The 27,364-nt window shown below is 34.1% G+C and overlaps 1 protein-coding gene across 9 annotated transcripts in view; it reads left to right on the forward strand.

The window, feature by feature from the left end:
- The window catches only part of PALS2 (protein associated with LIN7 2, MAGUK p55 family member), a 112,950-nt gene that overhangs the window by 63,127 nt on the left and 22,459 nt on the right, over positions 1 to 27,364 (forward strand). For 5 of the 9 annotated variants that reach the window (XM_025993121.2, XM_025993123.2, XM_072764564.1 and 2 more), the window contains exons 4-10: positions 3,050 to 3,202; positions 3,915 to 4,142; positions 18,699 to 18,740; positions 20,172 to 20,303; positions 22,137 to 22,236; positions 22,571 to 22,639; positions 24,243 to 24,404. In XM_025993121.2, coding sequence (XP_025848906.1) covers positions 3,050 to 3,202; positions 3,915 to 4,142; positions 18,699 to 18,740; positions 20,172 to 20,303; positions 22,137 to 22,236; positions 22,571 to 22,639; positions 24,243 to 24,404 — 886 coding nt within the window. The remainder of the gene's footprint in view (positions 1 to 3,049; positions 3,203 to 3,914; positions 4,143 to 18,698; positions 18,741 to 20,171; positions 20,304 to 22,136; positions 22,237 to 22,570; positions 22,640 to 24,242; positions 24,405 to 27,364) is intronic. The other 4 variants (XM_025993125.2, XM_072764565.1, XM_072764568.1 and 1 more) reach the window with 1 other exon arrangement.

A 27,364-nucleotide genomic window follows, 5' to 3' on the forward strand; every position in this document is an offset into this window, starting at 1 on the left:
TAGTTACAGAAGAGAGATGTGGGAAGTTGATATGGATAGTATTTCTGACAAATAATTGATGGCACTTGCTGAGATAAGGAACACTCTACAAGAAACTGACATGTTAAGGTAACTGGCAATGTTGTTTGTGATACCTCAGAAGCATATGGTAGAGCTTTCATGCATGCTACATATCTTTAATAAATATATAAAATTTAATAAGTTTATCAATTTATATAAAGTTTAATAAATATAATTAGAAAATACAGGCAAGCCAAAATTTAAAAATGAAGACATTGCATTCTTTATAAGTTCTTTTTTTTTTTTTTAAGATTTTTAATTTATTTATTCATGAGAGAGAGAGAGAGAGAGGCAGAGACACAGGCAAAGGGAGAAGCAGGCTCCATGCAGGGAGCCCGATGTGGGACTCAATCCTGGGTCTCCAGGATCATGCCCTGGGCCGAAGGCAGGCACTACCACTGAGCCACCAGGGCTGCCCAAGACATTGCATTTTTATTACCCATATCAGTACTGTATTATTCTAGTGCATATTCCTCTATGCTTTTTCTGTGCATAAATGTGCATTTTTTTTTCATTACTGATTGAGATCCTCTTATACAAGTTATTTTGTAACTTACCCCCTTTTTTTTTTTCAGTCATTGGTTTCCACTTTTTCATTTCAGTGGATCTCCATATCATGTAATACACATTATATTCAAACATCTCCATTTGACACCAAAATACTCTGTATAGTTTTGTACTTAAGGGTTTGTGCTTATAGGTTTCCAACTTAGATCCCTGTCTTTTCTCCCTTAATTATAATGTTGACCTATAAAAAATGACTGCCCTGCAGAACCTCCCACTCCCTGAATGAATCTGGTTGTCTCTTTACTGTGTTGTTTAGTTATCCCTTCTATTTCCTATAAACAGAAGTTCTTTCTAAAAAGTTGATGATTCAGGGTTCCTGGGTGGCTCAGTTTGTTAAGCGTCTGCCATCAGCACAGGTCATGATCCAGTGTCATGGGATCAAGCCCCACATTGGGTTCCCTGCTCAGTAGAGTCAGCCTGCTTCTCCTCCATTCATCTCTCCTCTCACTCATACTTTCTCTCTTTCCCTCTCTCAAATAAATAAAATCTTGAAAAAGTAAAAGGTTGGTGATTCAAGTTAATTATTTGAAACTGGAATGCATCAATAGTGATGTAATACAACATGAATTAAACTACATCAGAAGATGTGTGACACCTGGTTAACCCACATTACTGATGCTGAGATTGGTGTCTTAATTAAGGGCAAAGACAGTCTAATCCTTCCTTTGAAATACTTTTCACTAGAGCATAATCTACTGTATTATTATCCTAGCATTATACAAAGTTATTTCCTGTTCAGCCATTTATCTACTTATGAACACAAATTAATCTTTGCCTGAATTAATATTTTCATTAGAGGCTTCAAAATGACATTTTTCAGATTCTCTCATTCTATATTTTGTAGCTGCTGTTCTTATATAAAATAGAGCTTCTCCTCATCAACTGAGCTATTTCGCCAACCCATGATGCATTTCATACTGAAAAGTCAGGGAAATGCCTGATCCTTCCCTTTACCAGTTTTCAAAGTATTGTTTTAAAATAGCACTCTTGAATGGTAACAGATGAGTTTTTCAGTCCTTCTGTTTTTTAAATAGCATTTTGCAGTTACTGATTTTCGTAAATTCGGTATGTTTCGATCTTTACTATCCTTACTCTTTGATTTTCAAGTTATCATGACTGGCTAGTTATAGACAGATTTTTAGTCTGAATCTGAAGCTCATGAGAGTTTTAGAAGTTATCAGTGTTGAAGTAGTGGTTCAAGTCACAGAGTAGATAATATTGCCTAAGAAGGCATAGGATGAAAACTAAGCAGCCCAGGTTAGAGATTTGAGCAATTTCTAGCATTTATGGAAATAATCTTTAAAAAATCCTTGTGATTTTTTTTCTTTTTGAAATTTTCTTTAGTCTCTTAAAATATATTTTCATGAAATGACTAGAAATTATCAATTCATATCCTGATTGCTTCTCTTCTGAATTTGCTGATACTTATTTTCTCCCTTCTTTTTATTTTGATTTGTTTTTGAGCTTGGGTTCCATCTACTCAAAAAATTTAACTCTGCTTTATATTGAGTATACACAATTATAGTATAAACAAAAAACTAAAATAAATATATTAAAAAATTGTAAGAAATTCCTAGGAAGCTAGATCAAAGTCATTCATGATGATAGCATATACATAGTAAATGTAGGAGGTAAAATTATATTCAGGACCATTCATAGCTCATTAATGTTTTTCCCTTAAAATATATGTTCTATAGACTAAAGCCTTTATCAGTAATATAAAATCTTTCATCACTGATATAAGATGCTGATACTTATCCATTTTCTATTGGTTATCTATTTATTAGACATTTTATATGTGTAAAAAATACATGGTATTGCTAACAACAATTTTAGAGTAAAAATTAGGGTCTGTACCATTTGAATTTTTTTAAAGATTTTATTTTATTTGAGAGAGAGGACAGAGGGAGCAGCAGAGGGAAAGGGAGAAATAGGGTGCTCAGTCTCAGGACCCTGAGGTCATGCCTGAGTTGAAGGCAGATGGTTAACTAACTGAGCCACCCAGGAGCCCCTGTACCATTTGAATTTGTATGATACCTGATAAATAGGGCTTGATGATAAATATAAATATTGAATGATGATAATGTTGATGACAATGTCAGCAGTGAATTCCAGTGCCTTGAGTGCACCACACTTGGAAATCTAGGTTGTTTCCACTGAACATGTCACTTGTTTTAAAAAGTCACAAAACTCTTACCAGTCTCTTCAAATCCTTTAAAACAAAGAATACAATATTGTTTATGTTGATGAAACTGTATATATTCATATTTAAAAGGTTCTGTTGCATTTGATTTAACTCGTATTTTAGAATTTAATGTGTGCTTTGGAAGGTTTTAGTACTCTAGTAGGATAATGAACTGTTACTTTTAATAACTTTTTCCATCAGTAATTAATAACCACAGGCTGTTCTGAATCCTTATAGTCACTCTTGGAGGCCCATGATATTGTGGCATCAAAATGTTATGATTCACCTCCATCAAGCCCAGAAATGAATAATTCTTCTATCAATAATCAGTTATTACCAGTAGATGCCATTCGTATTCTTGGTATTCACAAAAGAGCTGGGGAGCCATTGGTGAGTAGATAAATCTGTGCCTTTTAAAATCTGAAATCTGACTTTTTTGCCTCAATTACTACCCCCCCTTTTTTTTTCAAAATTTGTATTATTATTATTATGAAAACATCAATTCATGTATATTTGTTTTACCAGTGTTTTTTGGCTTGTATATAAATACACAACTGATGCTCTCTTAAGATAGCATACAAAACTAAACCAAAATAAAAAGTTAAATTGAAATAGAGGCCAGAAGTTTGCTGATGGGCAGCAGAAATTACAAGAGATAATTATTCCATTTCTTTCTATATCCTTTGAAGAAATGAACTCAAGTTGCTTGCTAATGATAGTATCAAAACACAGAAGAAAGTTATTAAAAATTGAAGGCATGGGTAGGACTCAATAAGTAGTGAAATTTACTATTCCCTGCTAAAATTATATTTCTGAGTCCTGACTATAAGAAAAAAGGAGAAGCTTGAAACAAGGCCATCAATGCTTAGATACTCTTCTCCTTTGAACTTTTTATCCTGTGGAATATAATTTCCATGGGGTGGTATATGTCATTTCAGTTGCCTGTGGTTTAATGAGATTAAAATATTGAGACAGGAGAGAATAGGGGGAAAGTAGGAACAATTTACTTACCTACTTTTAGAATTTTCTTATTCATGAATATTTAAGGTTTCTTCCTAATAATCTAAAGCCAGTGATAATTCTGGGTTTTTCTTTCCTGTAGGGTGTAACATTTAGGGTCGAAAATAATGATCTGGTAATTGCCCGAATCCTTCACGGAGGAATGATAGATCGACAAGGTCTGCTTCATGTGGGAGATATCATTAAAGAAGTCAATGGTCATGAGGTTGGAAACAATCCAAAGGAATTACAAGAATTACTGAAAAATATTAGTGGAAGTGTCACCCTAAAAATTTTACCAAGCTATAGAGATACCATAACCCCTCAACAGGTCAGTAATAAAATTCTTGGTAATATTAAGAATATTTTCATTTCTTTAATCACTCTGTTGGATATAACCACCACTGGCTACTCTTTTGCTAAAGAAAAGAGAAAAAAAAACTATGATTTAAGTGTTCTGAATTGCCTTATTTTGTCATGGGTGAATTTTTGAATTTTTAAATGATTAGCACTCTCTTATAAAGAAAGGAATAACCAAATGTCTTTGTGAACACTATGAACCCTAGCATTGCAGTAACCTATGGCTAGGTATCTGAAGAATCATAAGGTCTTTTAGTCATTAATCTAGCAAACATTTTTGGCACCTCTTATGTTTTAGACATTGTATTAGGTCCTATGAGAGAATAAGAATATAGCTCCAGTTACCTCTTGCTTAGTGTTCATGTGATGGCTGAATGGAGAATGAGGCCAGAAAGGGAGGATGGGTATATAGATTGAGAAAAATCTTGAATACCTGAATTGTACACATTTGATCTGATTTTTATAACTAATTTTTAGGTAAAGTAGATTATTGAACAGGGGAATGTTGTAATGACAGCAATCATCTAGTTTCATCATGTTGAGTGAATTCCAAAAGGAGAGAAGTGATATCCTGTAACCAGGAAGCAGAATTTTGGAGGTGTGAGGTGATTTCTGAGAGACAACTCTAAAGGTTAACTGTTTGGGTTCAAATACCAATGCTACCTCTTACTAGCTTAGCCTGTCTGCGCTTCATTGTTTTATATATATAGTTAGGGATAATATTTCTTTTCTCAAAAGATATTATGAGGATTAAATGACTTAATTCATGTAAAGCTCTCATAATGCCTGGTGCATAGTGCTCAAAAAGTAGCTGTTCTTGTGATGGTGGTGATGAGGTGGTGGTATAATAGAATTGTAAAGAAAGAAACGTAAAAAAGCAATTGCAGAGAAAGATTTGGCAATCATGATGGGAGTGTTGGAACTGAGGAGAGGATTTAAAGGCCTACATACTGTAGAAATAGGAAATGTCTATCAGTATTTTAGATTGATGCCTTTAATTATTCAACTTCATTCCATAAATGTATTGTTGCATGAGTAAGTGAAATTATAAGTTTTTACATATGATACTGCCAACGATCTTACTTTCAGTATGAGAACTTAAAAGTAGTTTTTTATATGCTCATATAATTCTTTGAAATAACGTATGTTGAGTACCTGTTTTACGTTGTTCTTTGAAGGATAGAATATATACTTTCCTTAAGCTTTTATTTTAATCACCTTGTGCTCAGTGCTCAATATGACAAGTGAATTCCTTCATCCCCACCACCTATTTCGCTCATCTTCCTACCTACCTCCCCTCTGGTAACCATCAGTTTGTTCTATATAATTGAGCCCCTCTCTCTCTTTTTCCCTTTGCTTATTTGTTTTGTTTCTTAAATTCCACAGGAGTGAAATCTTACAGCATTTATCTTTCTCTGACTGACTTATTTCACATAGGATTATACTCACTAGCTCTATCTCATGCCATTGCAAATGGCAAGATTTCATTCTTTTTATGGGTGAATAATACTCCATTATACATACACACACACACACACACACCACTTCTTTATCGATTCATCAACTGATGGACACTTAGGCTGCTTCCATATCTTGGCTATTGTGAATAATGCTGCTGTAAACATATAGAGGTGCTTGTATCTTTGAATTAGTGTTTTTGTACTTTGGGTAAATACAGTTCAATTGCTGTATCATAGGGTAGTTCTATTTTAACTTTTTGAGGAACCTCCATACTGTTTTCCACAGTGGCTGCACCAGTTTTCATTCCCACCAACAGTGCAAGAGGATTCCTTTTTTTCCATATCCTCATCAACTTGTTTCTTGTGTTTTTGATTTTAGCTATTTTGACAAGTGTGAGGTACTATCCCATTGTAATTTTGATTTTCATTTCCCTGATAAGTGATGTTGAGAATCTTATCATGTTTCTGTTGGCCATCTGTATGTTTTCTTTGGAGAAATGTCTGTTCATTTTTTCAATTGGATTATTTGCTTTTGGGGTGCAGAGTTTTATAAATTATGTATTTTTGGATACTAACTCTTTATTGGATATGCCATATGCAGATACCTTCTCCCATTCTGTAGGTTGCCTTTTAATTGTGTTGATGGTTTCCTTTGCTGTATAGAAGCTTTTCATTTTGATAGAGCCCCAATAGTTTAGTTTTGCTTTTGTTTCCCTTACCTTTGGGGACCTACCTAGAAAAAAGTTGTTATGGCCAATGTCATGTGCTCTTTTCTAGGATTTATAAGGTTTCAGGATTCACATTTAGGTCTTTAATACATTTTGAATTTATTTTTGTGTATGGTGTAAGAAAGTGGTCCAGTTTTCCCAACACCATTTGTTGAAGAGACTGTCTTTTTTCCCTTAGATATTCTTTCCTGCTTTGTCAAAGATCAATTAAGCATATAATTGTGGATTTCTTTCTGGGTTTTTTTTGTTCTGTTCTTTTTATCTATGATTCTGTTTTTGTGCCAGTACCATACCATTTTGATTACTACACCTTTGTAATATTACTTGAAATCTAGAATTGTGATGTGTCCAGCTTTACTTTTCTTTTTCAAGGTTACTTTGGCTATTGAGGCTCTTTTGTGGTTTTTGTGTGTGTGTGTGTGTGTGTGTGTGTGTTTTGTTTTTTGTTTTTTTTTTTATTCATGATAGAGAGGCAGAGACATAGACAGAGGGAGAAGCAGGCTCCATGCCAGGAGACCGACGGGGACTCGATCCCGGGACTCCAGTATCGCGCCCTGGGCCAAAGGCAGGTGCCAAACTGCTGAGCCACCCAGGGATCCCCATCTTTTGTGGTTCTATGTAAATTTTAAGATTGCTTTAGCTCTGTGAAAAATGCTGGTGGTATTTTAATCGGGATTGCACTAAATGTGTAGATTGCTTTGTATAGTATAGGAACTATCAATATTTTAACAATGTTTTTTGTTCTTCCAATCCATGAGTATGGAATATCCTTCCATTTCTTTATATCATCCTTAATTTCTTTCATCATTGTTTGATTTTTAGAATATAGATCATTCACTTCATTGGTTAGGTTTATTCCTAGGTATCTTACTAATTTTGGTGCAATTGTAAATGGGGTTGTTTTCTTAATTTCTCTTTCTGCTGCTTCATTATTGGTGTGTAGAAATGCAAGATATTTCTGTAGATTGATTTTGTACCCTGTGAATTTACTGAATTCATTGATCATTCTAGCAGTTTCTTGATGGAGTCTTTGGATTTTCCTTATATAGTATCATGTCATCTGCGAAAAGTGAACAGTTAGTTGACTTCTTCCTTGCTGATTTAATGGCTTTTATATCTTTTTGTTGTGGCTAGGTTTCTAATACAATGTCGAATAAAGGTGGTGAGAGTGAACATCCTTGTTTTGTTACTGAGCTTAGGGGAAAGGCTCTCTTCCCATTGAGGATGATGTTTGCTGTGAGTTTTTCATATATGGCCTTTATATGTTGAAGTATGTTCCTTCCAAACCTACTTTGTTGAGGATTTTTATCCTGAATCGTTGTTGTACTTTGTCAAATGCTTTTTCAGTGTTCTTTGAAATGATCATATCCTTTCTCTTATCCTTACTCTTGTTGATGCAGTGTATCGTGTTGACTGATTTGTGAATATTGAATCATTCTTGCAACCCAGGAATAAATCCCACCTGGTCATGGGGAATGATTTTTTTTTTTTTTTTATGTGTTGTTGGATTTGGTTTGGTAGTATTTTGTTGAGGATGTCCCAACAGGTTTTGTACCATTGTATTTTCGTTTCCAGTTGTTTCCATGCATTTTTAAATTTCTTCTTTGATTTCCTAGTTGATCTATTCATTGTTTAGTATCATGTTATTTAACCTAGTCTTTCCAGGTTTTTCCTTCCTGGTTGACTTCTAGTTTCAAAATGGTGTGGTCAGAAACCATGCATGGTGTATTTTTGAATTTGTTGAGGCTTGTTTTGTGATCTCATAAGTGACCAGTTCTGGTGAATGGTCCATGTGCGCTAGAATTGAATGTGTATTCTGCTATTTTAGGATGGAATTTCCTGAATATATCTGTTAAATCAATCTGGTATATTGTGTCACTCAAAGCCATTTTTTTCTTGTTGATTTTCTACTTAGGTGATCTTTCCATTGATGTAAGTGGGGAGTTAAAGTCCCCTACTATTATTGTATTATTATCAATTACTTCCTTTATGTTTGTTTTTAATTGTTTTGTGTATTTGGGTACTCCCATGTTGAGTGTGTAAATATTTCTGTTGGTATATCTTCTTGTTGGATTGTTCCCTTTATATAGTGTCCTTCTTTGTCTCTTGTTACAGTCTTTGTTTTGAAGTCTATTTTGTCCAACATGAGGATTGCTACTCCAACTTTCTTTTGGCATCCGTCTACATGATAAGTTTCTCTATCCCCTCAGTTTCAATTGGTAGGTGTCTTAATGTCTAAAGTGATTCTCTTGTAGGCATCATATAAATGGGTCTTATTTTTTATCTATTCTGTCACCATATATCTTTTTGATTGGAGTGTTTAGATCTTTTACATTTAAGTAATTATTGATACATATGTATTTATTGCCATTTGTTCTTGTTTTATGGTTGTTTCTGAACATTTTCTCTGATACTTTCTTTTTCTCTTTTGTGGTTTGCTAGTTTTCTTAAGTAATATATTTGGATTTCTTTCTCTATTATTTGCATATTCATTAGTGGTTTTTGACTTGTGGTTATCATTAGGTTTATATATAACATCTACATATAGCAGTTTATATTAAATTTATGATTTTTATGTTTGAATCCATTCTTTACTCTTCTATGCATGTTTTACATATATGGTGTCATAATTTGCATCTTTTTATTTTGTGAGTTCCTTGACTGCTTTTTCACAGAAATACTCATTTTTACTGCTTTTGTGTTTTCTACCTTCATACGATCATTTTTGGTCTGTCTTTGCTATTCAGAGTTCCCTTTAATATTTTTTGCTGGGTTGGTTTAGTGGTCATGAACTCCTTTAGTTTTTGTTGCTGGGTAGAGTATTCTTGGCTACAGATTTTTCCCATTCAGCACTTTGAATCTATCATGCCATTCCTTTCTGGCTTAGAAAGTTTCTGCTGAAAAATTCACTGATAGCCTTGTGGGATTTCCTTTGTATGTAACTATTTTCTTTTATCCTATTGCTCTTACTATTTTTATTTTACCACTTTATTTTTCCATTTTAATTACAATATGTCTTCATGTTGATCTGCTTTTGTTGATTTTTTTGGGGGTTCTCTGTGCCTCCTAGATCTGGATATCTGTTTCCTAACCCAGATTAGAGATGTTTTCAGCTATTATTTCTCCTGATTTTCTACTCCCCTTTCTCTCTTTACTTCTTCTAGGACTTCTATGATATGAATATTATTATATTTTTTAGAGTCATTAAGTTATCTAAGTTTGTTCTCATTTTGCATAATTTTTTTTTCTGTTTTGTTCAGTGTAATTACTTTCCATTACTCTGTCTTCTAGGTCATGAATTCATTCCTGTGTTTCTTCCAGCCTGCTGTTCATTTCATCAAGCATGTTTCTCACTTTGTTTATTAAGCCCTTTATCTCTGCTGTTATTCCTTATCTCTGTTAATGGTCTCACTGATGTCTTCCACTCTCTTCTCAAGCCCATTGAGTATCCTTATGATCATTGCTTAAAATTCTTTATCAAACACATTACTTAAATTTGTTTCACTTAGATCTCCTGCCATGATCTTGTCTTATTCTTTTGTTTGGTACAAATTCCTCTGTCTTCTCATTTTATCTTAGTCTCTGTGAATGTTTCTTTGTGTTAGAAAAGTTAGCTATATCTCTGTTCCCCAGCACCTGTTCCCTAGCACCTGGTGCTTCCAGGAGTGTCTCCAGTGTGTGCTGGCTGCTTTATCCTTCAGGTCAGTCATTTGCAGAGGCTCTCTGCCTGTTGTGGGCAGTGTTTGGTCTCTGGTCTGTGTGTGGCACATTTTAACTTGGTATGTTCTGGTCTGCTTGTGAAATGAGACCTTTTGCCACCACCACCAGAACTGAGACCTTGCAAACTCCTGGGTCAGGAGATGAAGTGTTGGCAGGGGTTTGTGCTAGTGTTCTGTAGGAGGTGACCCACTCACTATGTTGGGACTGAGACAAGCATGACTAGAAAGGGTGGTTCTTCCAAAGCATTGGGGAATGGAGTTTGGTATAAGCAAGTTAGGTAGCCAGTGTCAGCACAGGCTTGGTTCCCACAGATTGCACTGTGTGCGGAGTGGCAGAGAAGGGAAATGGTGCATATCAGTTCCTATATTTCAACAGGGATCTCCCCATGAATGTTGCCTCCTTTCTAAGACATGCTTCAAAATGAGCAGCTAACCTCCCCACTGTGTGCCCTGGGGACTCTTCAGATCCTTGTTTCCATGTTGTGTGTCTGCAGGCTATTTGCCCTTGCCTTCTCTCCAAGAGCAGCCCCAATGCCCTCTGAGTTCTCCTGAGCCAAGCATGTGGACCTTTAAAATTCCAGGCTTTAAGTCTCGCTGGTTGCAGGAACTCAAGAAATTTAGGCCCTCTCACATTCCAAGCCAACTAATAGATGGGTATTCATTTTCCCAATGCCCTCCCTTGTATGCTAGTCTGTCTTTCCCTTCTTCTCTGATCATCGCTCCCTCCCTGCCATAGTGGCCACAATCCCTTTCTCTCCCAAGTTGTGTCTCTGCACTTCTTCGATGTGCTTTCCACCTTTGATTGTGGAGTTTGTTCTGCCAGCCTTCAGGTAGATTTCTGATGTATTTAGGATGATTTGACAGTTATGTAGTTGTATTTGTGGGACAAGGCAAGCATAACATCCTCCTACTCTACTGCCATCCTCCTTCAATATGAAGAATAGAATATTTTAGTCATGAATTTTAGTATGTATATTTGACACCAAAAAGTAAATAGGCTTATAGTGAACTTTGGTTGAGATAAAGGTAGAGACCTTGTCTTCAGAGAAAAAAAAAATCATAAAAGAAATATTTGAAATTAGACATTTCACATCACTGGTACCTCTCAGACCTCCTGTATTTCTCAACTAGCACATTGCCATTTGGACCTGAATAGATTGGAAAAGTAAAACCCAAGATTTGTGTGTGTGTGTGTATGTGTGTGTGTGTGTTGTGATAATTAGGAAGATTTTTATCCCTGTAGTTTAAACCAGAATTTTTTACCAGTTTACCAAGGCTTTTAAAATTTTTACATTAACATGTTACATGTTAGCACTTTGACTCAAATTCCTTTGTAGATTCTGTACCTGGTGAACTGGACTGAACAGTGAAATGCAAGGATCTTTAGTCCTGTCAGGCTTAAATTTATTCCCATCCCATGCCTTCTCAAACTCTTTTATTTAGCCTTTGGAACTGGGAGAAAAGATTTAAATGGGTTAGAAGTCATCCAAGCCTGCGGCAGTTCTTAAGCCTATCTATCATAAAAAAGAAAAGAGACTACAATATGAAGGCTTCCAAAGTGAGCCAAAACATCTAAATTGGGTCATTTTCTAAAGCAAATGAGGAAATGATTACTAATTATATTGGAACGATAGGCATAAACAATGACTGTCCTGGGCAAACTATTGCCTCATTACAAAAAATAAAACTAGAGAAGGATGTTAATTAACACCATTTCTATTTAATATTTTATTGGAAGTTTCATAAGCACAAATAGACAAATTATAGAAGCAAAGTTTGGAAAGGAGAAATCAAAAATTACTATTTTCAAATAATATATATTTTTTTGCATAGAATGCCCCTAAGACATAAAGTATGCCTCTAATATAAAGTATTAGAAATAAGAGTTGAGCAAGATATTTAAAAATAAGATTAATATACAAAAATCAGTTTCAAAGACAAACATCATTTACAATAAAGTCAGGGAATGTCACATTGATGTGTAGGAATAAATCTAACAAAAATATTACAATGAAGATCTAAATAGCAGATATATCATTTTCATGGATGAGAAGACAATGTTGTGAAGGTGTGCATTTTCCTCAAATTGACTTTTAGATTCAATGGAATTCCAATAAAGTTTTTCATAGTATTTGATGAGTAGTAAAGACACTTTTGAGGTAGAAAAGCAGGACTGGGGCATTACTAATCTGTGGCATCTGATTACTAATAACTAATCTGGTACAATCGTGGTAATGGCATAGCAGCAGATAGAATGACTAATGGAATAGAGAGTTCAGAAAGAGAGCTAATACATGTACTACTTTGATAAGATGATATATCTTTTAGTGAGAAGGGGAGAGACTATTCAGTGAATGAAACTGGTTATTAACAGGGATAGCATATGAAGTTGTGTTCCTGTTTCACTTTACATACACAAATCAGGTAAAAGACACAATCAGTGAACCTATGAAGCAATATTAAAAATCACACTGTGAAATACCATTTTATAACATTCAGTTGGCAAAAAGTGTGCATGTGACTGTACAATTTCTATCTACACTGCTGGTGGTGTGTAAATTCATATAACTGCAGGATAGGTGGGGTGGGGGGAGTTTAGCATTATCACAATTGAGTGTTCACATATACCAAAACAGTCATTTCCTAGAGCAGTTTGTATATATGTACAACTGAAAACATATTAACAAGCATATAAATCCCAAAAGATTATATGCTATAGTGTGATAACATTTTTTTATGTTTAAAACAACTAAATGCATACTTTAAAAGAATGTATATATTTGGACAGTGGTAAAACTGTATGAAAGGAAAGCAAGGAATTTATGAACACAAAATTCAGGTAAGGGTTACTTTAGCTGGGGAAGCCAGGGTGATGGGATGGAATGAAATGAGAGCAGGAAGACCACTTAAGGTTCTAGCTTCTTTCTGTTTTGGGTGCAAGTTTTTGGCTGTTTACCACATTATTAAAAGGAATAAGTAAAAGTAGGCTTTGCATGAACAAATGATTCAAATGTGATATAAATTAAGAACAGTAGTATAATTCTGAACAGTCTAGTGTAATAGATTTTTTTAAGTTAATTTTTTGACAGAAGCTTAAATTTGTGGCCTGCAGATGGAGATTTACCATATAGGAGTGTGCATTGTCCCTCAAAGCTTTTTTAAGCAAACATATAATCTAGTCTCCCTGCTAATTGAAAATGTGTGTGTGGCTGCATTTAACTGAGTAGGCTGAGTTCATATACTTTGAAAATCTTTCGAAAAATAACATTCATCCTTAATCATCTCTGCTATTGTCATAGTGAACTTTGTAGCACCTATGATCACTGCATTCACCACCTTGTCACTTGTTCTGATTGCAAATTCAAATGGACCTGAAAATATGTGTTGAGACTGGGGATGTGTAAGGAGCACTTGCACTATGTTAAGATAACATATTCCCAAATTAACAGCCACATTCTAATTTAGCATAAAGGTCATGGTAGAGCTATTTCTACAGCCATTTCATCCATTTAATTTCTTCTACTAATTATTGTCATTTGCATAGGTCCAACATAGTCCTGTGCAATATTTTATTTTTTCAGTACGATTAAAATTTTTATTTTTACTTAAAAAATATCTTTGAGATAAAGTTTATATTTAAAGTGAAACCATCAACATAATCAAGACAGGATATATATATCTAGCACTCCAGAGTTTCTTTGTATCCATTTATAGTACTTCCTCCATGCTCCCTCCCACCTCCCCCTGCATTCCAGGCAAGCACTGCTCTGTTTTCTGTCACTATAGTTTAGTTTACATTTTTCCTTATTTTTATATAAATGGAAGCATACAACATGAATCTTCTTTGCTGTTTTTTGGGTTTAAATCTGTTGTCTTTCACTCAGCATAATTCTTTTGGGATTCATCCATCTTTTTATGTGTATTAGTAGTTGATTCCTTTCTGTTGATGAGTAGTATTCCATTGCTTGGCTATACCACAGTTTATTCATTAATTGGCTGCTGAACATTTTTGTTGTTTCCAATTTGGGGCTGTATAAATAAAGATGCTGTGGACATTTACATGTAAGTCTCTTGGGAGAATACCTAGGAATTGAAGGATTGGGTCATGGTAGGTATATATTGAACTTTCAGAGAAGTGGCTAAACTGTTTTCAGAAGTGGTCGTACCAGTATACATTCCCAGCATCATTTTATGAGAGTTTCAATCTCTCATAAAATGGTGAGAGAAGATGGTGTACATCTTCACCAACATTTGTTATGGTGAGTCCTTATAAATTTAGACACCTATGTAGTTGTATAGTGGTATCTCAGTATGATTTTTTTTTTAAAGATTTTATTTATTTATTCATGAGAGACAGAGAGAGGCAGAGGGAAAAACAGAGGGAGAAGCAGGCTCCATGCAGGGAGCCCGACGTGGGACTCGATCCCAGGTCTCTAGAATCACCCCCTGGGCTGCAGGTGGCGCTAAACCACTGGGCCACTGGGTCTGCCCTCAGTATGATTCTAATTTGCATTTCCCTTATGACTATTTAATATTGAGCATCTTTTCTATGTGTTTTTTTTTTTTATGTTTCTTTTGGTGATTGTCTTCAAATCTTATCCATTTTTTGTTTGTTTTTTAATTTAGTTTTCAGAGTTCTTTATTTTGAATATTGGGTATTTTTATCAGAATTATGACTTATAAGGATTTTCTCACAGTGAAAAGGCTTGCCTTTTCATTCTCTTAACAGTGTAATACAAAGAGCAGAAGTTCTTAATTTTGATGAAGTCCAGTTTTTCTATGTTTTTCTTTTACAGATAATGCTTATATTCCGTGTAAAATATTTTTGTATAAACCTAAGGTCATAAAGATTTTTTTTGTTATTTTTTTTAACAGTTGTATAGTCTTATGCTTTAAATCTATCTCTAGATGTACATTAAATGGATATGGATATGAATTTTTGTATAATTTAAGATATGGGTGAGTGGGGGTTGCATATAGATATCCAGTTTTCCAGCAGCTCCATTTGTTGAAAAGACTATTTCTTTCCTCAAATTTGGAAGCATTTTGACTATTACCTCTTCAGATTATTTTTCTTTGCCCATTTCTTCTGTCCTTTGGTGACATCACTTCCACATATATTAGGCTCTTTGAAGTCCCATCGCTCTTCATTTATTTCAGTCTTTTTACTTCCCTTTTTTAATCTTTTTTTTTTTAAGATTTTATTTATTTATTCATGAGAGAGAGAGAGAGAGAGAGAGAGAGGCAGAGACACAGGCAGAGGGAGGAGCAGGTTCCATGCAGGGAGCCTGACGTGGGACCCGATCCCGGGTCTCCAGGATCACACCCTGGGCTGAAGGCAGCGCTAAACCACTGAGCCACCCAGGCTGCCCCCTGTTTTTTTTTTTTTTTTTTATCTTTTAATGCTTTATCTGCAAGTTTACTTATCTGTTTCCTTCACTGTGTCATCTCTTAATCATTTGTGGTGGGCTTTTTCATCTCATATAGTTTGGTTTTCATCTCCAGAAATCTAAATTGAGTCTTTTTTATATCTGTCGTGTTTCTACATAACATGGCTAGTCCTTCCTCTAGCTTCCTGAACATAAGAATACAATATGTAAGAAACAAAACAAAACAATATGTAAAGTTAAAATAACTATTTTAATGTTTTTATCTACTAATTCATTATGTTTATCATTTCTGGATCACACTTAATTGATTTTTCTCTGCATTTTATATTTTCCTGCTTATTTGCATACCTGGTTATTTTTGATTGGCTGCTAGACATGAATTTTACCATCTTGAATGCTGTATATTTTTGTACTCAGAAGATTCTTAAGCTTTGTTCTAGGATACTTAGGTTAACTGGGAGCAGTTTGATCCTTTCAGATCTTGCTTTTTAAGCTTTGTTAGGTGCAACCAGAGCAGGATTAAGTTTGGGGCATAATCCTTTTGACTACTCAGTGCCTCATGAATTGAGATTTTTCTACTCACTTTGGTGAGAAAAGAAATTTTTCTCACCCTGTGTGACCTGATGATATTGCTCCTTACCATGCTGGTTCTTTACCTTACTGAATAGTTTCCCCATATCCATGCATTGATCAATATTCTGCTGAAGACTGGAGGGGAGTGCTCTGAAGTTCTTGAGTGTGCAACCTTTTCCTCACTGACTACTCTATTTTGTATGCTGCAACCACCTTGATCTCTCTGGTCACCCAGCTCATCTCCTCAACTTGGAGACCACCAGGCTCTACCGAGATTCTTCCTTCCTCAGTTGCAACCTGGGAACTTGTTCTGTGCAGTTAGCAGGGGCAACTGAAAAGTTCATGCTGTTTATTTCCATTTTTTTAGAGATCACGGACTTCATTGATGTCTTAAAAAAATGTTTAGTAAAGTTTTGTCCAATATTTTAATTGCTTCAGGTTGGAGGGTCCTTTATTAGTTCATCTTAGTGAGAAGCATGAGTCATTTTATCTTATTTTTAAGATACCATAAAATTTTTAAATTTAATTTTTAAACAGGTGAATCATTCCCATGGTTGAAAATTCAAGAAATATAAATAGGTATTCAATTGAAATCTCTCTCCTAATCCACTAAAACCTAGTCCTCATTCCTCATAAGAAACCATGCTATTGGGATCCCTGGGTGGCGCAGCAGTTTAGCGCCTGCCTTTGGCCCAGGGCGCGATCCTGGAGACCCAGGATCGAATCCCACGACAGGCTCCCGGTGCATGGAGCCTGCTTCTCCCTCTGCCTATGTCTCTGCCTCTCTCTCTCTCTCTGTGACTATCATAAATAAATAAAAATTTAAAAAAAAAGAAACCATGCTATTAGTTTATCTTTCTAAAGTTTCTTTATTCATATGCAAGTAAGCAAAAATTATATATTAATCCTATTCCACCTCCTTTTCAATGAAAAGGTTACATAGTATATACACTACTTTTTTTTTTTTTCACTTAACCCTGTATGTTTAAGATCTTTCCTTATTGGTACATAGACTGCCTCTTGACACACATCACCGCCTCCCCATGCTTTTTAATAGCTGCATAGTATTATATCACATAGATTTATCATCATTTATTTAACCAATTCCGTATTATTGAACAATTAGGTTGCATCCAATCCTTTTCTACCAGGAATAATTTAGTAGTTAATACTCTTGTACGTAAGTCATTTTGCATATGTCTGAGTAACATTACTATTTAATACACTACCAGAGGTGGATTACTAGGTGAGATTTTTGCATTTGTAATTTTGATAGCTATTGTCAAATTGTTCTCCCAAGGGGACTGAACCAGATCCTCCACCAACCTATTAGAAAAAAGCCTGTTGGCCCATAGTCCTATCTATAGAATGTTATCAGATATTTGGATTTCTGCTAATCTGACAGGAAGAAGATATTATCATCATATAGTTTTAATTCATATTTCTATTCTGAGTCATGTTGAATACCTTTTGTGTTTAAAAGTCATTTGTGATGATCTCTGGGTGGCTCAGTTGTTTAGCGCCTGCCTTCGGCCTGGGGCATGATCTTGGAGTCCCGGGACCGAGTCCCACATCGGGCTCCCTTCATGGAGCCTGCTCCTCCCTCTACCTGTGTCTCTGCCTCTCTCTCTCTCTCTCCCCCCATGTCTCTCATGAATAAATAAATAAAATCTTAAAAAATAAAAAAAATTTTAAAAAGCCATTTGTAGTTCCCATTCTCTGTTCAATCTACTTTAGATTATTGGTTGGTCAGTTTTTTCTTTAGTGATAAGAATATAAGGTTGAAAATTTTAGTAAATTGTGTTTAGTAACTTCTTAATAATGAATGAACCGTTAACATTAAAAGTCTATTAGTAAAACACTTTACAATATACTTGATAGAATATAATTATACTAAATCTGGTCAAATCTCTAAGGATTTTAAGGTCATTATAAAATCTTGAGAGCAAAGGTTGTGTTAATTTATTTTCCAGACAGATTTGATTTGATTTGATTTGATTTGATGTTTTATTTTATTTATTTTATTTTATACTTTATTTTTTATTTTATTTTATTTTATTTATTTTATTCTTTTCCAGACAGATTTTTAAAAGTCAAAGTAAAACCAGGCTAATCTGAGTTTTCAAGTATGAGAATAATGTTCTAAAATTAGTTTAATAAGTGAAATAATAACTGTTCCTCTAGAAATCCTTTACATTCGAGAGGTGTATTCCACAAATAATGACATTTCCAGAATAATTTAATGGGAGTAAGGGAATAAATATTTGAAATTTAGACTATCTCAGAAAATCAGAACTTATGGTTACAAAATGTATGTTGTCCCACAGATAAGAATGATAAACACATTCCTAGTTAGATGACAGGATGCTCTTACTATTCATTTGATGCAGCTTTCTTGAGTAGTAAGGAGTTTCAAGTATTTTTACAATTTTGCATACCCATCCTTTTTCTCTGCCTCATCTCAAGCACCTCTACCTTTTTGCTTCTATTATTTATAATTTTCAGGTGTTATACCCTATGGACAATTAATGAGGGGAGTAGTTACTTTACCAAATGAGTGAAGTAACAAAATGGCCCAGTAGTTTGTTTATATTTTGTTAATTTATTGTCAGTTTAAAAGTCTGGCTTTATTTATGCAATGAAAAATATATTTTTAGAGTTGCATCAGTATGGAGAGGCATCCAGCACACGTCCGTCAGGTATGATGTCATTCCAGGACATTCTCTGGTATTCCGTTTTTCTGTCTTATCAGCCAACTAAATTTACCTTGATTAAATAAACTTAATAATTTGGGTGTTTTTTCCATTGCCAAAACATTGAGCTGCATGCTATTGTCCAGTTAGCCAGTTGTCACATTTTAGCAACCTTAATATTGCTTGTATGCTTGCTTTTTAGATATATCTAAAATTGTATATCAAAAAAATTATTAGCTTACTGATTTTTTAAATAGTCTTTCCAAAGTTACTGAAAATGTTCTGAATGCTTTCTACCACAATCATCTAATTGTAAATAACTAAAATTCTGTCACATGTTCCCAAACATAGTGTTACTTTAAAATTGTCTTAATATGCATCCATCACATTACATTGTACCACACTAATAATATAATGTATCTGCTTGTGTTACTTGAATATATTGTTTGGTTACATTTACAGAAATATAATAACAATGTTATTTTGACTAATTTTGTGCTCTTCTGCTTGTTAAAGTTTACCTGCTGATTAATGCCAAGTTAATTCTTCAGTAGATAAAATTTGAATTCTTATAATTATGCATGAAAACTTTAAGAAAGTAATCTGAACTTGCCATCAAATACTGAAAATGCGTAACTTATTAGAATTTAAAGTGAATTAGCAAAATATTCCAGTTATTGGAGCTAATAGTGGTAACTGGCATACTTTTATTATTAAAACGTATTTAAAAGAAATTTGTATAGTTTAGTGAATTTAAATTGAGAATTAGTTCCAAGGCCTTTTCAGTGTTTTTCTTACAATTAATTTAATGCTAATTATTTAAGTCAGAGCAGGATGATTTCAAAAAAGTATTTACCACACTAGCTTTGGCCACTGTGAATCTGTGTGATCATAAAAAATATATTACTAGTGATGAAATTTGGGTTTTTAATTTTTTTTAAGTTACTAAATATATTTCAGGTCTGACCTCAACATGAACTTTCATTGTTAAATTTTGGTCTTAGGGCTCTTTCAAAAAGTAAAAAAAAAAAAAAAAAAAAAAAAAGTCCTATTATATCTGAAATATATGCCTTAAATCAGCTGCATATATTGTTTCTGGGGGTTAATCAGAAAGTGGCATTTAATTGCATAGATATTACACAACGTTAGTTGGAGAATCGTGAAAAGATTTGGAGAAAGTGTCAGAATGGTAGAGTAAAATGATTGTTGATTTAAGATTAGACATTAAAAAGGAAACAAAATTTTAATTGTACTAATATTTGTGTCTTCTAATGCCAAATTATTAATATCTAATCATTGATTTTTATTTGAGTAGAGTAAGTTCCTTACTAAGTAAATTGTCAATTACAATTAAATAATAGTGATTTGAAAAAGATTTCAAAAATCTAGTGACAAATGATACATCTCTACTACTTTAAATTGTGCTGTGTGTTTTAGGTGTTTGTGAAATGTCATTTTGATTATAATCCATACAATGATAACCTGATACCCTGCAAAGAAGCAGGATTGAAGTTTTCAAAAGGAGAAATTCTTCAAATTGTAAACAGAGAAGATCCAAACTGGTGGCAGGTTAGTATGCTTCTCATAATTTCCTCAGCTGCTTTTTTATTTTCAATCTTAGACCTGGCCAATATCTGAATACTCAGAAAGAAGATATTAGCATTTGTTTAAATCATTTTTCCTGCATGAACAGCTCCTGCTTCATGGCTGCTAATTTTGTGGACAGAAGAGCAAATTGAGAGGGAATTTGTGAGTAGCTGTTAACGCAGAATTAACTAGCCTGTGGAGGTATTCTGTTGGTTTAAGGATTAGAACAGTTGGTTCTTCACACGAGTGATTGCGGTCAAATATGGCATTGGGCAAGAACAATGCACTTGGGGTCATCCCTTCTCAGTGTTTGTTGTTGTTTTGTTTAATCTAGAAGTCTTTTATTATGTGTGTAGTAGTGTCTCTATATTGTCTCCCTCTATATACATTCATGGCAAATAAAAAATACTTTATTAGGCTCTTAAGTCTGTTTCCCCACCTCTTCTCAGTTACTGAGAAATGAAGGTTTGCTTTATGATTAGTGTTAGTTGGTTTTGGATTGAAATCTGTGTATATGGAAAGGAATATATGTTATCACTGTATTTTCCTCCACTTCATTTTCTAAAGATCTCTGCAATCATGTTCTGTTTACTTTCCCCATAGTACAGCTTTCAGGAATCTCTAACAGCAGAATTAAATCTGTTTTTGTAATTGTTTACACTGGCTAATACCCACAGTATTCAGAGCTAGAGAAACTGACAAATCAAAGTCTAAAATCCCTTAAACTGTCAGAACAAGTGAAATTCTCATTTAAAAGCAAGGTGTAAGAAGAAAGGACCCAGAACCTAGCCCTAACTCTAAATTAAATGGAAGTATTAGTAACTCACGTTAGCTCTGTAAAGTTATATTGACTTCTAAGGAGGAATGAATGACAAGAATGAGAACAATCCCACTAATGTGTCCTTAAATTTAAATTAAGATATTATTATGTACAAGTGCATTTTGCAGTGAGAGAACTAAAAAATAGGTAAATTAAACAGAATCCATGATCTCTAGAGGTTTCCACTGAATTTCTTAGAACTCTCATCAAAAAACTTTTTCTGTGGCTGTTTCCTTTATTCAACTTTTCCAGGAAATTTTTCTCTTTTACTCCTTTCTGTGAATGTTATCTCTTAGTTCTGTTTTTCATCCTATCACCATTATTTCAGTCTTTTCCTGCATTTAGTGATCTGTTACTTTAATTCTGTTTTTTAGGATTTTAATGGCTAAAAATAATACCAGATTTTTCAATGCAAGTTGTAAAGATAAAAGACCCTAACTTTGTGGAATATAAGCCATTAGTAGCCAGTTCTTTAGCCACTATTTTTAAAACAGCACATTTTTGGATTTCAAAATTCAGTTTCTTGACAGTAGATGTAATTTTACCTATTTTAAACTTAGGATATTCAGATTCTGTCTCTCTAGTAGGCCTAAGGTTGATAGTAAATACCTTACTAACGGTGCTAATGAAACATCCTTTTAATACACAGTGCTAATGAAACATCCTTTTAACACATAAAAATTATTACTCCTTTTCATTTGATGACTAATTTAGCATTATAAATAAAAAGTTGTAGTAATGTAAAGATCCTTCCTTTAAACTTTTGCATTTTGGTCCCAGAATTTTGACACCAAATGGCAGATTGAGCAGGTGCCAGTTGATTCCTTAGCACTAAAATGTTTAAGTATCGTTAACTGACAATGCCATGGATTTAAATCTCAGGGTCAGTTTTGAAGAGCAAATGCAGTATATTTTTACTATTACTTGTCCTACTTATTAGAATATGGTCTCAAGGTTTGGTCACTGAGATATACAATTCATTAATTTGATTCTAGGCTAGCCATGTAAAAGAGGGAGGAAGCGCTGGTCTCATTCCAAGCCAGTTCCTGGAAGAGAAGAGAAAGGCATTTGTTAGAAGAGACTGGGACAATTCAGGTGATGAGCTCAAAACAATGTGTAACAAGTAGTCCTTTGTGATCACCTTTCTTTTCCTCTTTTCATCTGAATCAGCAAATAAATTTATTTAAAATGTATCTAATCCATCCCATCTACTTTGTTGTATCTCTCTCAAAAGTAAACTTTTTGATCCCTCTCTGCCACCTGCTGGTATAGTTATCAAAATTAGTGGCTCAACTCACTTCTGCCCCCTTCTGCTCTGTAGGACACAACACTAGAAAGGTAATTCTCCCACCCCTATAGAATACCACAGGGCAGTTTTATTATATTCTGACATACTGTTTTAAGTTATATTTGTCTTGTCACCCTTCAGGACCTTTTTGTGGAACCATAAGTAGCAAAAAAAAGAAAAAGATGATGTATCTCACAACCAGAAATGCAGGTATGTTTTAAATACCTTTTCGAAAAGTCCAAGTGAGATAGCTTTAATCATTAATTAATGTAGCATAAATTCTGAATATATAATTTTAAATGAAAGTAATTCAGATTAATACCCAACTGTAAGGGGATGTCACTTGAAAACACGGTACAATATAATATGAAGACATTATTTAAATCTTGAAACTGTATATACTTGTACTGTCACCAGAGTGGTTTGTGGGTTTTTTGTTTTGTTTTTTGTTTTGTTTTGTTTTTAGGTATAGTTTACAATAAAATGAATTGGTTAGGATTTATGCTTGTATTAATGAAGGAACAGTATTATTAATACTATTTATTTCATAGAACCTTGATGGTAATTTATATATAATTTCTAAAGAAATGCCTTGATGAAGATACTAAAAGAGATGATTAAGAGCAGCTATATCTTGCCTTAACATTGTCCATGATAGTTTTGGGAAAATAACACTGGACCAAACAAATCTTAATCTGATCTAGTAGGATTCTCTCTTAAATCTTTTAGACTAAAAAAAAGGTAAATATGACAACTACCATAGTTATTCTTTTCAGTTCTAGAGGCTGACAGGCACGAAATGCAGCTCTTTGAATGAGAAAGCCTTCTGAAAGGAATTGACAATTTTAAAATACTTTATAGACTTCAGAGCTGCCTCTACACTTGTAATAAAACTAAATAGCACACTATAACGGAAATAATAATAATAAAATAAGGGGAAAATAGACTTTCCCTTAATGTTGTTGTAATCTTCTGTGGAGAAATTATGCAAAGAAAGAGTTATTATTAAGATAATCACCTAAGGAGGAAGTGTTATTACTGCAGATTGAGAGTTATAACTAATAACAGGTAATATACTATTTCAAACCCACTTTGGCCTTATTATTCATTATATATGAATTATATATGAAGGATATATATCCTTACAGCTTTCTTGCAAAATAGAAAACTTGCTCACTAAGATTTAATTTTGGAATGTGTTTTGACAAAATAGTTTGGCTCCAACATTTTATATATAAATTCAGAGTCTTAAAATTTAGTTGTCAGCATGTTCGAATGCATTTATTTAATCAAACTGGTGTTTGCTGACTAAGCATGCAGTATTTATTCATTTATATTATTGGATGGGCATACTCATTCTATGGGACTTACTGAAGCAGCCACACTAGGTGTACTGCCATCTTTTATATCTGATATACACTAGTTGGCTGAACAAATTACATAAGCTAATTTGTAATTTGATTATATATATTAAAGGAATTATTTCTAGTGATGAATTGATAAGGTTTAAGTGGATAGAATATGTGATGAAGGTAAAGCACAGGTATTTTCTAGCTTAGACAAATTTTTGAGCAAATAGATGGAAGCAGATGTTTAAATCAAGATATAAAATAGTTTATTGTACTTTACCAATATAAAAATGATTTTTAAAACTATTTTAAAAATGAATTTATGAAAACATCTGTAGTGAGTATAATTCAAGTGATATTTACCTATCCAACAACTAAGCCCTTATTGAACAGAATTGCAGAAGTTTTTCATCCATCTGAAAGATAACTGAATATGATGATTTTCCATTTCCTTTTATATTTAGAATTTGATCGTCATGAAATCCAGATATATGAGGAGGTAGCCAAAATGCCTCCCTTCCAGAGAAAGACATTAGTATTGATAGGCGCTCAAGGTGTGGGACGAAGAAGCTTGAAAAACAGGTTCATAGTGTTGAATCCCACTAGATTTGGAACTACAGTGCCATGTAAGTTTTCTTTGCTGTTTAATTGAAATTAAAGAGTAGGGTAGGACAGATTATTATTTTTATTCCCGAAGGTTTTTTTTGTTTTGTTTTGTTTTATTCATAGAAACACACAGAGAGAGAGAGAGAGAGAGACAGAGACACAGGCAGAGGGAGAAGTGGGCTCCATGCAGCTCCATGCAGCGAGCCTGACGTGGGACTTGATCCCGGGTCTCCAGGATCATGTTCCTGGCCGCTGGCGGCGCTAAACCGCTGCGCCACTGGGGCTGCCCTCCGGAAGAATTTTTGAATATGCCAGTGGAAATAAACAAGTAGAAGATCCTGAAAAACTCAGTGACTCTACAGCTTTCTTGAAATAGTTAATAGTTAAGTCCTGTCAGCTTGTTGCCCAGTGAGAGTTGCTTCTCCAAACTTTTTAATCCAGAAATGGTAGTTAAATGCAAGTATTAGGAGTTTTAGCAGAATCATTATTAACTTTGTATTTTGTACAACTGATGTTTATGTGAAAAGTTATATTTTTTTAACCCATTTTAGCAAAAAGAAAAGAGGGAAACCTGCTGAATCCTCAGACCGCCCCCCCCCCCCATGTGGCCATCCCTTTGTGAATTTTGTGCATTCTCCCTTGTAGCTCTGTCCTACAAGATCATAAACCTGATTTTTGATAGCACATCAACAGTGATTCATCTTCCTGAAGCATTAATTTAGGTCACAAAGGTTGACATAAAATAAAAATAATAGGGATGGGAAGCCTAACTATTAAGTGAACTAAACATTCATTTTATGATCTTTACATTCTTTCCATATTTGCATATTTATGTGGAAAATTAAGCAATAATGTCAGAAGTATACCTGATAAGAATAGATCACATCAAGAAGTTAGATGATGTCATAGACTTGTTATGAAGCCTAAAGCACATTTGTCTTTATTTTGTAAATGTATGGGCCTTTGCATATGGGAATTTACATGGTCTCTCCCCTGAACAATGCAGGAGACAAGCCAGCGTTGCCCTTATAACTCCCCTTTCTGTGTTTCTATTGCTGACTGAGCCCCTTTTTAATTAATAGACCTTTTTCTTTAGGTATATTAATGCCATTAAGCCATTCTGAATTAATTCTTAGCCTAATGTCACTCCATCTCTTTTAGGTGAATTTTAATGTTTCTCTGCTTTCATCTGGTATTTCAAGGTTTTATTTTCAGTGAGTAATCTTATTGCTAAAATTCTTAGGGTTTGGTTGGAGGAGTAATAACCATGTGTTATTTGTAATCTCTTCATGGTAAGGCCTTGGATTGCATTGTAGGCACTGCAAGTCACTAAATTCAGACAAATACTGGTTAAATAGTTAAGAAAATAAAAACCTCTCAATGACCTAAGTATTTTAAAGTATTTTGTGGGATCCCTGGGTGGCACAGTGGTTTGGTGCCTGCCTTTGGCCCAGGGCGCAATCCTGGAGACCCGGGATCGAATCCCACATCCGGCTCCCGATGCATGGAGCCTGCTTCTCCCTCTGCCTGTGTCTCTGCCTCTCTCTCTCTCTCTCTCTGTGTGACTATCATAAATAAAAAAATAAAAATAAAATAAAATGAAGAAGTTTACTTTTAAAAAAAAATTATTTTGTTTCTCATTTTATCAACTTAATACATGTACAGTATTTTAATCAAGTAGTTCTTAAAGTTATGTAAATAGAAAAATTAACTGCCTGTGTTGCTTTGGCCTACTTACCAGAAAGAGTTGCTTTTCATGTTTCTTGCTATTTATTTGGTAGTCTTTCATATTTCTTAATAATGTCCTCATTCTGCAATTTCTTGCTTTATCCAATATAAGCTTTATCTTTTGACTTCCTGACTTCCCAATATAAAAATAAGTCTGGTTTCAGTTCATTGAATTTTACTTTCTTAAACAGCTTCTCCCTCTCCTTCCTTCCATTCAGCAATTGCTGGAGTTCCTTTTTTCTTCCTGTCTTTCCTTGATTTTATGTGTGTATGTGTGTAATTTTTTTTTTTAAACCAAACTCTCATCCAGTAAGTCATGTTTGTTTTCTTGGAGACCTCTGTCTCAAGAACCATAGACCTTCCTGCTTCAACGAAGATGAGATGCTCTCTGTTCTGTCTGTGCTGCTGTTGACATGGGAATGTTTCCTTTTGTTGCTCCCCTGGGTTCACAGTAGCCTTGTTTTGCTGGGACATATCCTTTTGTAACCTTACAAGAAATGGTGTATGAGGTATAATTTCTTTATCTTTGTATTTGAAGATGTATATTTTCTGTCCTATATTTGATTGATTGCTTAACCAAGAATAGAAATTCGAGATTGTAAAACTCAAAAGATGTTACTCTTGAATCCAGTTTTTTTGATGCCACTGCCTTTGTAATCCCTGTTCTTTCATACATGACCTTATTTTTTTGCACAGACATTCAAGGTCTTTTGTTTGTTTCACTTTGTTGTTTTGCAATATTTTGAATATTGTTGAAATTTTTTTTCATGTTTGAATATGTTGAAATTTAATAATAGTATTCCTTTGTGTACATCTTCATTGTGTACATTGTGTACATTCATTGTGCTGATGACTAGTGGACTCTTCAGACTAGAGACTCATGTCCCTCAATTCTGAGAAATTGTTATTTCTTGGATGATTTCTCCATGTTCTCTCTGTTCACTTTTTGTAGAATCTGTTAGCTGGATGTTAAACATCCTGGATTCATCTTCTCAATGTCTCTCTCGGTCTCTCTGTCTTTTTTAAATCATGTTGTCTATCCCCCCCCTTTTTTTTTATCCTACTCTTTAAACGATTACCTTGAGTTTTTCATTTTCTATTCCATTGTTGCTTTATCATGAGTAATCCTATTTTTCATTTTAGGATTTTCTGTTTATTGGTTGTTTTTTCCACAGCATTGTTATTTGTGGGGGCTATATCTTAATATATCTTTAAGAATAGTACATAGTATATCTTTCTTTAGGTTTTTGTC

The sequence above is a fragment of the Vulpes vulpes genome, chromosome 7 (assembly GCF_048418805.1).
Source record: "Vulpes vulpes isolate BD-2025 chromosome 7, VulVul3, whole genome shotgun sequence".
Taxonomy (NCBI): domain Eukaryota; kingdom Metazoa; phylum Chordata; class Mammalia; order Carnivora; family Canidae; genus Vulpes; species Vulpes vulpes.